General features: G+C 44.5%; 1 protein-coding gene across 2 annotated transcripts in view; it reads left to right on the forward strand.

Moving 5' to 3' along the window:
• The window catches only part of Rprd1b (regulation of nuclear pre-mRNA domain containing 1B), a 50,449-nt gene extending 34,986 nt beyond the window's left edge, over positions 1–15,463 (forward strand). For both annotated transcript variants that reach the window (XM_046433055.2, XM_046433056.2), the window contains exon 7: positions 12,874–15,463. In XM_046433055.2, the coding sequence (XP_046289011.1) occupies positions 12,874–13,023 (150 nt within the window). In that variant the 3' untranslated portion in view covers positions 13,024–15,463. The remainder of the gene's footprint in view (positions 1–12,873) is intronic.
• Positions 15,464–16,466: the final 1,003 nt, after the last annotated feature.

Below are 16,466 nucleotides of genomic sequence, written 5' to 3' on the forward strand. Positions count from 1 at the left end.
TATGGATATGTTTTCATTTCTCTTGGGCATGTGTATCTAGTAGTGGAGTCCCTGGCTCATATGTTTAACTTTTTGAGGAACCTGTTTTCTACAATAGCTGCACCATTTAATATTACCATCAGCAATGTACAGGGCTACCAATTTCTCCACATCCTCACCAACACCTACTGTCTTTTTATTCTAGCCAATCTAATAAATGTGAAATGGTATCTCATGGTGATTTCGATTTTCATTTCCCTAATTATTAATGGCCCTGAGCATCTTTACATGTGCTTGTTGACCATTTATATCTTCATTGGAGAATATTCAAGTCCTTTGCCCATTTTGAAATTGTTTTTATTTGACTTTAAGTATTCTGGATACTATGTCCTTATCAGAGAGATGGTTTGCACATATTTTCTCTTGTTCTGTAGTTTTTTTCTTTCTTTCTGCCTGCATGCCTCCCCTCCCCCCACCCAATCTATCCATCCATTCTTATATTGGTGCCTTGCACATGCCGGGTACCTGCTCTTCCACCAGGCTGTATCCTCACCTCCCTTTCTTAATACTGTCCTTTGACATACAAAAGTTTAAGGGTTTTTTTTTAGGGGGGTGAGTTCCAGTATATCTATTTTTTCTTTTGTTGCTCTTGACTTCAGTGTCACATCTAACAAACCCATTGCTAAATCCCAAGTCATGAAGTTTTATTTCTGTATTATTTTTGTCTAGGAGCTTTATTGTTTGAACTCTCACATTTAGATTGTTGATCCATTTTTTAGTTTATTTTGTGTATGTTGTGAGATAGGGGGGCCAACTTCACTTTTTTGCATGTAGTCATCCATCTGCCCCAGTAGGATTTGTTGAAGAGACTATTTTTTTCCTTCAGTAGAATTCTGGGCATCCTTGTCAATAATGAATTGGCCACAGTTTTGTAGGTTTGTTTCTGGACTGTTCCATTCTGTACCATTGACCATGTCTCTAGTCCTATGGTACCATAGTCAATCACTATAGCTTTGTAGCAAGTTTTAAATCGAATCTCCACACTTTGTTCTTTTCAGTGTTGTTTTGGCTACTTGGGATCTCTTGTGATTCCATATAAACATGAGCATCAGCTTTTCCATTTTTGAAGAGAACCAAAAGGGCCATTGTAATTTTAATATAGGGATTGTATATTCTAATTACTTTAATATAGGGATTGTATATTTTAATTATTTTAATATAGGGATTGTATATTTAATTTTAATATAGGAACTATAAATCATTTGGGGAAGTATTGCCCTTTTAACAATCTTAAGTCTTTCAATCCATGAATAAGAGATGTCTTTCCATTTATTTAAGTCTGCTACAGGATTTTCAGAAGCATCCTGGAGTGTCCCTTACTGGTGCATTTGACATATAGGCCTTATCTAGATGCCATAAGTATCAGTGACCACAGATCAAGGGCAGTAGGGTGGCCTTGCAGTAGTCAGTGCTAATTCTCTCCTGGACACAGAGGCCTTGAATAGGAGTGAGAGAAGTTGTTTGCAGAATTATTGGAGTTGTAAGGAACCTGAGAGATCGTGTGCTTGATTTCTGAATTGGTGAAGCAGCTCAGACCCAGAGGAGATGTTAGAATTCAGGCCAGACATCTGGTTACTTTCCATCAGGTTTGTATTATTTAGTTTAAACTTGACTCAATGAAGTAAACAGCAGGAAAATATCCTGCGCAGAGGAGTAGCCAAAGTTGAATCAATTAAGCAATTCCCAAGAATCTTCTTGTAGAGAAATGACATCTTATGTAGGGAGATTAAAATGGCTGTGTGAAAGCATTCCAGAGTGACCTCTGTAAGTGTAAGAGAGTCCACTCTGCTACAGAGGCCTGCCCTCCAGCTGTGCCAGTGACATCTCTTGCTCTGATGTTGGGGGCTGGGTGGGCCTCAGTGAACTTAGGGCTGCTGCTCTTTCTCCCCAGCTTGGCACCTCCCACTTGGCTATAATGAATACTCAGAGTAGAGTCTTTGCTTCTGACAGAGCAGCTGGGAAGCGGGGAGTGATCTAGAATCCAGCACTGCCTTGTGACTCTTCATATTTTGTTTGCATTGTGGTTATTACAACTTGAGAAATTCTTTGGCTGCAGCTGATGGGGTACTAAACCAAACTGATGGCCGTCTGTTGTTTTTGGCAGCATCCCCCACCTTCCTGCAGGGTGCAGATGGTTAGAAGCATTTGTTTCAATAATGGGACAGGCAGTAGGTGGAGAGAGAGAGCTCCTTTTTGTCAACTTTAGAGTCAGTTCTCTCCCCCATGATGATCAGAGCCACTATCTCATTGTCTCTTAGAGTAGATGCAGATGAAAGCAGGTGGTCTAATCTTCATGTTAGATAAGAAAACTAAGCTCAGGGTTTATGTGAGCTGCTCAAGGTCACAAAGAAAGTCAGCAAGGACCAATACTGGAATCTGCCAACTGCAGTGATCATCCACTGTGTTTCCTGGGGCCTGAGAGGCCCTAGTAGCACCAGCACACTGCCCCTAGGCCTTCACACTACTGTTGTTTAGCACCCAGTGCTCCCTGCTGGACCAACAGCACTTTCAGCATCTGGGCAGCTGTAGGATCAGGTTGATCTGCTCACACCTATCTGGCGATGGTGGGAGGGGCCTGTACTCCACTCCTCTCCCATGCAGCAGGCTGTGGCTTGCTGTCTCTGTCTTTTTATCCCTTACACAGTTGTGGGGGGTCTTTTTTTCCCTCAGACTTCCTTTCAGTGTGTGGGGACTTTTTTGAGTTGGTGCATTGGTTCTGTGATAGGAAGTTTAGCAGCTTCATCCGATCCTTAGATTCCTTCTATTCATTTTGGTCCCTGCTGACCCTCCAGATTTATATCTGAAGGTTTTATGTATCAGGGTGTGTGTGTATGCTCTTTATTACGGTATGAAATTTGGGATATTTCTTTTCAGTCCAGGAGTAAGAAAATGTACTTCATATACTTGATGACCTAATGACATGGTTTGCCAGTACTTGAGACTTCACAATGAAAAAGTGACATGGTTTCAAAGCTCTGTTTTCATATCTGTATTGTTTTCCTATCTATAGCACAACCCCCCTTTTCTTTTCTTTTTTTTTTTTTTTTTTGAGACTGCTAGGGATCAAACCCAGGGCCTTGTGCATGCTTGGCAAGCTGTGTACCTGGAGCTGCACCTCTAGCCCAATGTAGGCAGCATTAATCCCTGCTTCCTGGAACACCTCTTACTGAGTGTATTAGTGCAAAAGTACATATACAAGTAAAACGTCTGGGCCCTTGATCATATTCACCTAACACTCAGTTGTTTCATCAAAAGAAAGTTAGCAAATAAATATTTTTTAAAAATCATCATGATTTCTTTCAAAATCTGGTGACTATTTTGGGTGAGGGTGCCAGGGATTGAATTTAGAGGCACTCAGCCACTGAGCCACATCCCCAGCCCTTTTTTTGCATTCTGAGTTGCTTAGTTAGCGCCCAGCTTTTGCTAAGGCTGGCTTTGAACTCACAATCCTCCTGCCTCAGCCTCCCAAGCCACTAGGATTATAGGCGTGTGCCACTGCGCCTAGCTCTATTGACTATTTTTGATATATTTCCTTTATTTTTTCCTCTAAAATTAGAATGTGCAAATAGTTTTCCATTTATTTTACTTAATGTAATTATTTTCCCTTGTTAACAAAAACTTTGTAAACATATTTAATGGCTGCTTACATGTCTGTGGCTGGATACTCAGTAATCGTTTAGAGCATCTCTGCCTTGAGCTCCTGTCTTTGGGCTAGTCTTCAGGTCATTTCCAGAAGGGGTTGTGTATGTGCAGATGTGTGCTTGTCTTTATGTCCACTGAAGTTTGTGTGCATTTCAGGGTCTTTGCTACCAGTGTGCATTCCTGCCTCAAGAGGGCTCATTCTTTTTCAAAGCATTCTAGGATTTCATCAAGCTTTCATATATAGCTCTTTCCAAGTTAAGTCTTTGTTTTATGAAGGAGTAAATATTGAATAGTTAATTACACAAATGGGACTTTCTTCTGGCTTTTAAATGATCTTGTTTACATTTGAGACAGCTGTGGGAAAATAGCAGATACTTATTATAACATTGACTTGAGTGAGCATAATTTTGAGAGGAGGGTTCAGATTACAGAAATTTGAACTCCAGTAGCTAACTGTCTGTTTGACCCAGTGTTATTTTGAGCAAAGACCTTTATGAATGTTCCTCCTATGATTAAGGTGGGTCTTCTGCCACTTCAAGTAGGGATTTTGGAGAAAGTGAAATTGATGGACGGGATCCTTTGCAATCTTGGAAGTTACATCTCTTTTTCTGTATATAAAAATGTAGGACTTGAAATAAGATCAGAAACATCTTTTTCTGTGATTAGGGCAGAAATGTCCTTTATTATCAGAAGTCAAAACGAAACCTGTACAGTCAAAATCCATGAGCCCCCAAAACTGTGGAAAGCTTCATGTAAAAAGGATGGTACCAGCCAGAGACAGTAGCACAATCCTATAATCCCAATGACTCGGGAGGCTGAGGCAGGAGGATCACAAATTTAAGGCCAGCCTCAGCAATTTAGTGAGACCCTGTCTTAAAAAAAATAAAAAGGGCTGAAACTGGGAAATGTGGCTTAGTGGTAAACTCCCCTGAGTTCATTCCCAGGTACCAAAAAGAAGGAAAAGATGGCACCAGTCAACTGCTGCTATAGTTTTGCCTACCTCCTTATTTATTCTGTTCCTTATTTAGGTTCTTCATCTTTAAACATCGTGATGAAAAAGGGTGCTCAACTCTCTGCTTAATTCAGTCGTTAGCTGCTTTGAGAATTTCAAGCACAATAACTTTGCAAATTTCAGCTCAACATAATTTACCAGCAGTCTTCTGAACCTTTTTGGGACTTGGACAGTGGTTATGGATGATACACCCACTTCTCCACGATGCCTGGAGTGAGGTGTCAGGTGCTCTCCAAGGCCTTTTATTTTGTTCACAGCTTTTCTCTTCTGTGGGGCAGAGACTTACTAGAAGTCGTTTGCATAAAGAAGCTGCTGACCCGATGGTAGTTCCGTAATGAGACCCTTGGTGCCTATGCCAGGCCTTTCCTGGATTTCTCCACTGGTGCCTGTTGGTCCCTGTGGCCTTTTATCATTGATGTGATTTTTTTTCTTTTTATAAAATAACAACTTTACTTTCATGTTGGGCAACAGCTTCCCGTACCCTCACCTGAAATTCTTAATTTCCACCTGTCCTTGGCGTGCAGGACCTTTAGGGCCAGTTGACTTTCTTATTTGTGGAAAAAGCCTCCAGCAGGCTGCTTGAGGGTGTCCTTGGCACGCAGTCTGCCTTGCCACTCTAATGTTGAAAAGATGAGCACATCTTCTACTCTACTGTCCCTTTCCAACCACACCATGTCCCTTTGCCCTTGTGCGTCACAGCTTGGCGTGCGTATCTTCAGTCCTCTGAAGCAGCATGGGCAGCCCCCCATCCAGCAGTCTAATCTCAAAACCCCAAAGACATTCTCAGTCTCTGTCTTCTGTTCTCTCTCATTTTGGCCCCCCTCAGTAGCATTTAATACTGTGTGGAGTTTTTGTTTGTTTGTTTTTGTTTTTTTAACACCTTCCCGTTTTCCTTCTCTAGTCTCTGTAGACCTGTTGCTGTTCTGGTCGACTTGTTTTATGCTTCAGGAAACTTTTCTCTTCTCAGTCCTGCACACGTATGCCCTTCGCCTTTTTCTCATGCTGGACCTTTTCCTTGAGTGATCACACTCACAGTGGATTCAGTTACCACCTATGAGCTGATGACGTCGCTAGCCCAGACACTTCCAATTGTATGGCCAAGACAGACCATTGTCTTCCGGTCCTTTCCTCTTCTTAACCTCACTCAGAGAGTGGCATTGCTAGTCATCAGAACCAGACCCTAGACCCCACCCAGTGTTCCTCCCTAATTGTTCCCACTCTGATCCGTCGTGTCAGCCTCCTCTTGTTCCAGCCCCCTCAGTTCCTTGGCTGCACCTGTGCCAGATTGCCCTCCCATCCTTGTCTTCCACAGCTGGTTAGTCACCAGGCCATTGCAATTTTTCTCCGCTTGGTTTTTCTTGACTCTGTCTCCACTTCTACCTGGAGGTTAGTTCAAACTCATGCATCCCCGCCCCTCCCTTGCGTGTTTCCGCCTGGCTTCATTATTGATCCATCTATTTGCTCTTAGGCCCCACGATGCCTTCCCATGGCACCCCAGTGATGACTTGAGAATACAGCTTAGAACTTGTCATTCCCCTGCTTATACATTTAAATGGCTTCTCTTTGCTCCTAAAATATGAACCCAACTCCTTGCCCCTCTCCCGTCCCTACCCCTGCCTGGCCCCTGGCAGCTCCTCAGCAGGGTCTCTTGCTGTGTCCTGTGGTGTTGTCCATGTTGCTGCTTCAGTCTTGGGCTTTATGGATGCCTTTCTCTCTGCCTGTCTTGAGTGCTCCTCCCGTTTATCTTTACCTAGTTAATTTCTGTTCATCTTTTATATCTTAAGTCACACAATATTTGCAAAGGGAAGTCTTTCCACAGACCCCCACCCCTTACAGCCTGTATGCCCGCCCCTCACATGTGCTGTCTCAGCTCTCTTCCTCAGCCCCACACAGTCTGTGATCCGCTTCTGGGTGGTTTGATTGTCCCCCTGCATGTGTCTGTCTGCGTAGTCACTCTTGTGTGCCCAGTCCTCTCCTGATACTTAGCCCAGCACTCTGGTTTCGGGGTGGCAGGCACAGTGGCAGCTCGGTTCATCTCTGGGCGAGGCTATAGTATACTTCAATGGGGACTCCTTCCACTTTGGGGGTGTTCCCATTGAGATCTGGACTTGCTCTGCAGACAAATTCCTTTCTCTCTGGGCCTATAGCTGGATGGATTTGGACTATGATGCCACCTAGTTTAAAAATTCTGGGACTTATTTTCTGGCCTTGACACTTGACCTTTAAAGAAGAAAGGTGCCAAAGGACCTTTCTCTCCTTAAGGAAGCTTGTAGTTAATGTCTAAATTTTAAGGACATACTCAGATGTTTGGTTGAAAGGATTTTGCATTTCACTAACAATACTTTTTTATTCTATTCTGCATATCTCATCTTAATCTATAAATGAGGAAGATAAAGTGTTGCTCATGAAATACTAGGATATGAGCAGGCCAATCGTTCTCTCCCCCTTAGGTCTGTTAATTCACACTGAACACCTAGCAGGTGCTGGCCTCAGCCCAGCCTGGGGCCCACCCTGAAGCATAGGCATCATTCCCATTCTCGCCTCATCCCAGGTCACACCACAGGCAGTGACAGAATACGACTCAGACTTGGGTTTTCTGACTCACCAGAATTTTTTCTATTTTGCCACAGCCACCTCCCTCCAGTGGGAGGGATGTGATGTACTCAGGCTTTTGGAGGTGGGAAACATGGATTTTCCTTCTTTTTTAGTTTGCTGATGGAAGGGAATTGGTCTTTTTATTGCTTATGGAGAGAGTTATATCCAAATGCAGAGGAGTAAACTCTAGACTGCTTGGTAGACCCGCCAGCAAGTAGAGTCACAGTGAGCATCAGAGAAGGTGATTTTGTGTGAAAAGTTTTTCATTTCTACTCTGTTCTCAACTGCTCTTCAGGATTTTTGACTCCCAGTATTCAGCCCAAAGGGAGAGATGGTGTGAATGGTCTGTGCCTTTGATGTTTGCACAGCATCAATAACCAGCTCTCCATTAAAATGATCCCTGAGAAAGCCAGTTTATGGAGGATCTTGAACAAACCATACCTTTTTGATGGTTAATTTTAGAGGAAAAAACTTATAGATTGTCTTTAGCATTTTGGTTTTATCTAATGAGAGACCCCACTGAGTAATTTGTAAGTAAGCCTTGTTGTTCTTTGTAGATAATTATTTTTAAGTCATTTTATAGACGTCTGTGGCATTGTATGTATTTAGGTTTATGATTACATTAATGCTTGAAAAATTGCCTGGCCCTAAAATTGCTTTTACTTAGTTTGTTTCATTTGTGTCAGTCTGTGTGTGGAAATATAACTTTTTATTCCTCCCTTGCTTTTGCCAATCCCTGTCATATTGGGGTTTTTGTTATGACAGTCAAATCTATCTTCATTGCCTCTGATGTAGAGGGGCCTCTGGGAGGGAAGAAGTACCTGAAAACACTTTGTGGTGCTGTTCCGAGTTGAGAAAGTCCATTTGCATCGACTCTGATGGATGGTTGGAGTGCTCTGAGAATGTTCCTCTAATTCTAGCTATTTTGTCATTTTTTCCTTTTGGGAAATTCTTGGTGTGTTTTGGTCATGGAGCTGAGAGGCCACAATTTCTTCTTTTCCTTGTATCTTCCACAGTGTCTTATTCAGCAGCTCTAAGCCTGCTGTGACATCCCAGAATGTATCAGTTTGAAATGTCACAGCTGCCACTAAGTCATGGGAGCATGGAGCTGGCTGAGAGAGGTTGCCAGGTCAGTGATGGGTTTTGTTCCCACATTGATCTCTGAAGAAAATGGTAGCATTCTTATTACCAATCCAAATACAATTTATATGTTGTATTTTCTAAAGAGTAAGTGAATGAATGAATGAATGAATGAATGAACAAATGAAATTGTTTAAGTAGAGACCAAGATCTGTAAGTGTGGTCCTGTGGACCTTCGTGGCACTGGGTAAGCTCCAGGCCGGCTGGAGGGTTACTCCAATGACCATCAGCTTCTTTGGCTGACTCTCAAGCTCCATGCAATGAAGCACTTCTTCTACTCAGATTCAGCATAGCAGGTCACCTTTATTCAGGGCCTTCATAAACTGCTTCGTGCATAATAACCCTTTATGACTGTTAATTGGGGGTAGCTGAGCAGGGGGTGATTTTTATATACCATATGTCCAACAGCACAACAGGGCACCATAAAGGGAAATACAAGTCTTGATTCTGGATGCTGGAGAGTGGTTTCCAAGTTAAACCCCATCCATGATGTTATTATTAATGTGTTTTTTCTAATGTAAATACTTCCTAGCAAGGAAGAGAATAAGTTTGATAGTATTTACATTTTGATCAGTATTTCTTACATGAATTGCTTGAGGAAATATTTATGATATTGCTTGTTTTGAAAGTGAAATTCCTGTAGAGAGTTCATTGCCCTGTCAGCTCCTGTCATTTCTAACCCTCTTATCTCAGAGCTCATCTGCAGTGTGTTGGTCTGGCTTACTGCTCTGACCATAAAAGGCAAAAGAATGTGTAAGCTTTGTTCCCTCAGTGAGCTGTCTCGGTGCTCCATGATGATCAGTTCACCGTGTCAGCTGGATCCACAGGAAGCAGAGGGATGTCCAGACACATCTTCTCCTACAAGATCAGAAAATCTGTGAAGTGAAAATTCTAAAGCTTTGCCAGGAGCTAAATCCTAGGCATTATCTCAGAACTACACATTGGGCCTTACATTCTACATTTTAAACATCTCTTGACAGACAGATAAACCTGGGCAGTTCATCACAGGTGCCTGTCCCCAGCTTGGGGATCCTGCAGCAGGGCAGTAGCAGCAGGTCTGATGTGACTCTTCCCTGTTTCCTGGCTCCTTAGGGCAGGTCCGTGGTGAGCAGGGTACACTCGGCCCTCGCCTCTTCGTCTGGGTTATGTGTGAGCAAGAAAGGAAAGGCAAAGGGCTCCTGGGTTTGCCGTGTCTGCTCTTAACTGGAAAGCAAGTGTCTGAAGATGAGGGTGCGGGGTGGAGCTGTGCAAACCGTGGCTGGGGTGCACTGAGTGCAGGGAGAAGCAGCCAGGCAGGAGCCCGGCACCGCCATCCTGCACCAGGCAGCGTGTCGTGAGTATTAGATTACAGGCTTAGTCCAACATTATAAATAAGCATAAGGCCTCCTAAACAAGGAACTTTGATCGCCTTGCCATCATTTCTCTACAGGAGTGGCACTTGGTGTGCCAAAGAGGCTGTGGGACAAAGCACGCTGTAGGGAGGTAGAAGGCTCCAAATGGCTTCATCATATGAAGTTGGTTTTAGCGGCATCTTGGGAAGAGGTCTGGATTTCTTCTGAAAAAGTACGAGTTGCTGAGGGCACCATTTGGAGTCTTGTAGCAACAGCTCACAGACCACACTTTGCTAGAAGGCAAGAGAATCTTGGATTTTCCTGAGCTCTATCTCCTTTACCTGTTTATAACTGAAGAGAATAACCTAGAAAGGCAGCGAGCAAGGGAGTGCCTGACCCAACTCAGGGAGCATAAGGAGGAGGAGTAAAGGCCAAGGTTGTATTTGGAGGATAGTTTTGCTTGAATTCACTCTTGTGTTTTGGAAGTCTGGCAATATTTATAGCTGACTTTATTTGGAAAGCCTAAATCTATTTAAAAAATAAAAGGGTGGGAGATCACAGATTAGTCACTACTGAGTCTATTTAGGGCTTACAGAATCCCTGTAGCTACAGCCTGACCTGCTCAGGGCTTGCCATGAATTTTAACCTGCCCTTCTTTCCTAGGGACGTTAAGCTAGGCCTTTCGATCATCTCTGGTGGGCAGGTACATGTTCTAAAGGCCGTCTCTACCTGTGTTTAGCTATTCAGTATATGTACCAAGTCACCCTTGCTGAGGTGCTTAAGCCTCCTGGTCTGTGAATCTTTTGGGGTTGTTTTTACGGTCTTGATGGATTCCATGGTCGTCAGTGAGGCCACACTCACTCCTTCTCTGGGAAACCTTCCTTCTGAGCCTGGGTGCTTGTTCTTAAATTATTCCTCCTATAAAAAGAGGAACGTGTGGCAAGAGGAGGTGTGGGCAGGATCCATCTGCTTTGAGAGTGGCCTGAGAGAAGGCTTTCTTGTGGAATATATTTCCTTTAATTTAAGTAGAATTTCTTTGGCAATGTCTAGGATATACTATTGGCCCAAGCATGACAGGGTACCCCCCATACACACACTCTCTCCTTCCAAACAGGAGCAGGTGGGATTTTTGTTTTTAATTGCCTACATGAATCTTAAGGTGGTGTCTGATCAGTCATCTGCCTTTGCTTTCAACCTGATGAGCTTGGTAAGTTTTTAGTTTGATAATCCCCCAGGGGTAAAAAGCCTTGGTTTCTGATCCCTCAGCTCATAAGAAACTTGGTGATTTTCAAACGGTTGTTGGTGAGCTCTTTCCAGTGAAGTCTCTTTGGTTGTCATGAGTGGATGACTCTGAGTCGAGGTGGCTTTCATTTCTCAGTTTCGGGCAGAGAATTTGAGGTGAGGCGAGTGTTATGGTACCTATTACCCTTTTTTGCTTCGGCATTCAGGAGAGGTTTATTAAATGAATCCATGTTGGGAAAGAGATCCTTGGTCTTCATGCTTTAGATTAACCTCACATGAATGTTCATGTGAAGAGACAAGGGAACCTCATGTTCGAAGTCAGCGTTCAGTGTCAAGAATGAAAGGCGACTGTGACCCAAATCTAGGAATGTTGTGCTTATGCATAATGTTTGTTTCATGTATTAGTCATTCATTTGGCAAATGTGCCAGACACCTGCAGTTTAATTGGCCCTGCAGGGCACATGGTGAGTGCTGGGTGGAGCAGGTGGGTCTTGTCCTGACCTACAAGAGTTTACTAGTTTGATGGGGGAGTCATTAATGATTTACACAAACCCTCAAACCCTCTGCCTCCTCCAGTGTGTGGAAGGAGTCTGGCATCAGGGAGTTTAGAACTTAAAGTCCATTGTGTGGTGTGCTCAGTTCCCTCCCTTTCAGACAGGGAGAGGAGGGGACCACGTCCCTGGTCTCACAGCAGGTCAGAGGCAGAGCCAACCCAAACACTGCCAGGTCTTTGAGTCTCAGCCTGTGCTTTGGGTTACTTTAATGCAGGAGAGGTTTTACACAGCCCGAGTCCGGCCCTGAGAACCTCCTTAGCCTTGCAGAAACACCTAGAAGGGAAAAAGACAAGCCCCAAGGGGTCCCTAAGACAGATCTCACGGGGCCCAGTTTTCTGTACAGATGATATATACCTTTGCTGGGAGCTGAGGAAAGAAAGAAAAATCTAGCCTCTTCCTATCAGGAGAGCCATGCCTTAGAGGAATGTGGAAATTGGCTGTTTCTGGGGAGAGCCCAGAGCGCCTGCTAGGGATTCGAGGGAAAGCGGGGAGTGGGAGCAGCTGGGATCCGGACCTGGCTCCCAGATGAGGGAAAGAATTTTCCCAGGCAAGTAGACAGGGGTGGAGGCAGGGCTTCACCAGCATTGGGAGAAAGTGCACCTCTAAGCTTAAGGTCTGTCCTGGACAAGCGCCCGTGTGGGCGGTGGCCTGGGCACAGGAGTGGAGGTGGGAAGGAGTGAGGAGTGAGTTTGGGCAGCAGCAGTTTTCAGAAGGCCTTGAGTTTGTCACAGAGATAGCAAGGGCCTGCTTCACCTCGGAGCATTGGCTTTGTGATGCTGAGCCTTTGGAAGGTAAGTCCGGCTGCATGTCTAGAGGAACTAGGGGCAGGGACCTCACAGGCCTAGTCAGGGCCTTACTGTGGTTACCCAGCATGGAACAAGGCCATCCTGGACACAGGCCGTGGCAGGGGGAATGTTCTGATCTTAAGTGGTGCTTGTTTGTGAAAAATGATAAATCTGGGTTTATCGCTAAGCACTGCCATAGAAAATACAGCTTTGGAGTGATTTTGCTAACCGTGGCTAGATGGAGCCTTCAGAATAGTTATAAAATTTGAGCCTCTGTTTTATAAGCTTTTAAAAACTATTGAGAACCAATTAAAAAAGAAAGCAAATATTAAGTGTCACTGCCTCTCCTCCCAGAGTGCAAGTGCTCACCTGAATACCCCTGAACCCAGCCTGGCTAGCATGGCATTCTGCTTTGCTCTTTGAGAAACTGAGAACCCTGTGATGGCCGAGGCTGAGCGGGGCGGTGGGTTCTGGGAGATCGGGAGGGTGAGTGCTGCGCAGAGGCTCATGCAGTGTCTTCTCTGTCTCCCTAGGAATACAAGCAGAAGCTCGCGCGAGTCACCCAGGTCCGCAAGGAGCTGAAGTCCCATATTCAGAGCTTGCCAGACCTCTCGCTGCTGCCCAACGTCACAGGTGGCTTGGCCCCTCTGCCCTCTGCTGGTGACCTCTTTTCAACTGACTAGGACAGGTGTCATGCCCCAGATTCCCATCTGTGCCAGAGAGAGGAGGGCAAGTCATGGTTGGAAATGATCTTCTGGTCCTGGTTCTAGCTCTTCTTCCACCTGATCCCTCCGCCTCAAGAAAGAACCGTGACCTCTGATTTCCGACTCTCCTCTGCAACCTCTCACCCTGAACACAGGTCAGAGCGTGAGTGGAGTTCAGTTTAGATTCGTGTTTGTAAAGAACACAGACACTTTCTCCCATTTCATGTTTTCTGCCCCTATTGGTTTTCCATTCTTAGCTCGCTCTCTCTTTCCCAAAAAGTTAGGAAAATCGTGTACTTCTGGAACCTTTCAAAAGAACCTGTCTTTGTGATAGCATGTGGCATGGAAGCAGCACCTCCTTTCTGAGCTGGGCTTGTCCAGGTGAGGTACAGGCTTCCACTGCAGGGCTCTCTCTGCTGATGTTAGCTTTCATGTCTACCATCTTTCCCCCAATGGTTGGTGGCACAACAGACGGGCAGCTTTGTCATAAAGAGTTGCCAAATTGCTCAACCTCCCCCTCTCCTCCATTACTTCCTCTAGTGCTGTGTAGTCAAGGTTAGGTGCATTCATTTTGTAACCAAACCAGAGAATCTAGCAATAAGATTCAGAGCTGATCTGGGACATAAAGTCATAGTTTGGAGACAGTAACAGGGATCATAGAGCAAGTTGCTTGCTTGGTTCCTCCATAGAACCTTCCCAGGCCGCACTTCTCAAGGGTTCCATGTTCCTAAAAACAGGACCCTGCTGACCCCTATTGGCTGTGAAGGTAGGTGGTAGGGATGGCACTGGTGGGCCCCAAAGATGAAGGCTCCACATGGAGGCATGCTGAGTCTGGGCTCTGCAGGGGTACGGCTCTGACCCTTTTGGGAGTAGGGCACCGATGATCATTTAATCCACTGTGTGGGTGTTGTCCACAGTATGGTGACTAAACTTGAACATCTCCCCTGCCAATAGGACACTGAGCATGTCCATCTGCCAATCACTTCACACCACTGCGCATGTCCATGTCCCCATGTGAGGAGGAGGAGGAGCGTTTGCATCAGATGTTATTGAACAGCTCATCTCGGCAGGGGAGGGGAAAGTTGGGTATATTGATTTGGTTTTTAATTCCATTATCATGCCAGCTGACACTATGACTAAATAATGTGGTTACAGAGGCTTTTTATCTTGTATCATAAAGATCAGTCCTGCAAACCAAAATCATTCAAATTTGGCAGGCCTGTTTTTGACATTGGAAAGGGCAGAAGACAGTTTGCCCCAATAGTGTAATAGGAATATGGTCCCTAGGCTGGATCCAAGACCTGTACGAAGGAATTCAGTGCAGGGGGCTTGAGAGTCTCCATCGTTTTGAGTTGCTGTTTTTAGAATCACCAAAAGTCTATGTCATTTTACATGTTAAACATAGCCTGTGTTTTACACAGAATGACAGGCCTCCCTTCCAGAAGCTCCCCTGCACATGAGCACCATGACGTGACAACAAGGAAAAGTCGAGCCGGGTGCCTGGTTTGGCTCTGGAGAACCTGGTGGTGCTGATGCCGTTTCTCAGGTGTGGGTGCAGCCGTGTGGGGCTGGCTTCCTGGCACTGCCTATTGTCCTGTCATTGTTAAACTAATGAGTCTAGAAGGTTTTTCTCCCAGAGGCCACAGGGCAGTAGGTGACTTCACTGAACTTGCAAGATAAATTGTAGTCTCTGCTGTTGGTGCGCACCCTCCTGCCGTGCTGCTCCAGCGTCGTGCAGGAGCTGGTTCTGAACAGACCTGCTTCGGATGCTCTGCTTTCACCAAGGAGGCAAAACTTTACCAGCCACAAACCAGGCAAAAGACTGTATTTGCTCTGATCAGCTAAGTGAAAATACGACAGCATGAGGGATTCAGCCCACTGCTATGTTTTATCCACCTGAGTTAATTATTATCCACCGATTGGTGCGTAATTATTATAGCAAGAGCAAGAAATGAACCTGTAGCAATTATGTAAATGAATGTGTTGGCCTCTTAACACCTGTTACTAGTGGACTTCCTGTGAGGAAGTTAGTTTTGTTTTAATGAAATGCTTTTTTAAATCTTTATTCTCTTTCCCTCACCTCTCAAAGTGTGCTTACTTCATTTAATTTAAGTGAACCTTTCTCCTTGTCTGTAAGAGGTGGTCTGTGGGGCGGGGTGGGTGGTTTTGGTTTGTGTTGTTTCTTTACTTAGGGCATCCGTAGGCCTCAAGGGACCTTTCCTTTAGGTCATATTCCTCAGAAAGTCTTTAATCTTCCTTTGCTTTTGTTTTGTTTTTCTTAAAGAATATTTTTAAAGCTTAAATTTGTATATTAATTTAGGACTTTATTTAGAAGTATAGGCTGCCATTGGTGGCAGCAGTATATTCTGAAATGTCTCATAGATATATATTTTTGAATAAAGATGGTGTTGTTGAACAACTCTGTGTGATGCTTCTTTTCCTTGCCCTTTTCTGGAAAACGCAGTGCTTTCTTTGTAAGCAGTGGCTGATTAGTAATCACCAATGGAGAGTGTGCTGTCTGCATAGAATCTTGTCCCTGAGGAATTTTTGCGACTGTTAGTGGCACATAAATACTCAGCACTTACATAGTATTTTCTGTTTCTTTCCAGGGTCTTCATTAGCTTTAATTAGCCAATCCACACAGTACCCAGGAGAGGCGCCGCCATGGTTTATCCTCATTGTGCAGAGGTGGGAACTGATGGCGAGGGGTTAAATGACGCCTCCCGGGTATGCACAGCCAGTCTCTGACATGGAAACTTGGAAGTTCCTCGCTTTCAGCACTTTTGTCAACACCACCAGGCCTCCTGAGAGCCGTTTGGTTTTGGCAATATAGGGAGAGCCACTCTGACCAGTAGAGGAAGCAAAACGGGAGCTACCTGCAGACCCAGCCGCGTGCCTTTTAAAAGCATTTCTGCAGGCTTCCTTTCTCCTTTTTCCCTTTTACATTCAGTGAAAGCATATTGACTTGTTATTATTGGTTAAAACTCCTAAAATAATAGAAAAAAGGTCTGAAATAGGTCCTTTGAAGCTGTTGATAGGTTCGAAAGGATTGATTTGACCTTACCCACTGAGTGAGGGCAGCATTTGCCAGAAGTGGGGTTACTTGTGGGTCTTAATGAGGCAAACACCTTCGTCACCGCTGTGCTCCATCAAGACTACCCTGGCCCAGCCTTAGGAAAGTTGAGCTATGCATTACCCATGTTCTGTTTTAAAATACAGAAGTTGAATGTAATATGTGAATCTCAGAGGACAAGATCTCCTCCTGTGTCCCCACGAATCATGGCCTAGTTAATTCCACTACCTATAAATAGTAAATCCATAATTCCTCTGGTTTAATTAGCACTTCAGGCTACAGAATGACTCAGGTCTCAGAGCTGAGGATGGAGCTACCCAAGAGTTCATGAATCTGTCAAAACGCTTCA

The sequence above is a fragment of the Marmota monax genome, unplaced genomic scaffold (assembly GCF_021218885.2).
Source record: "Marmota monax isolate L192 unplaced genomic scaffold, Marmota_monax_Labrador192_F-V1.1 WCK01_AAM20220418_F8-fsc00014, whole genome shotgun sequence".
NCBI lineage: Eukaryota > Metazoa > Chordata > Mammalia > Rodentia > Sciuridae > Marmota > Marmota monax.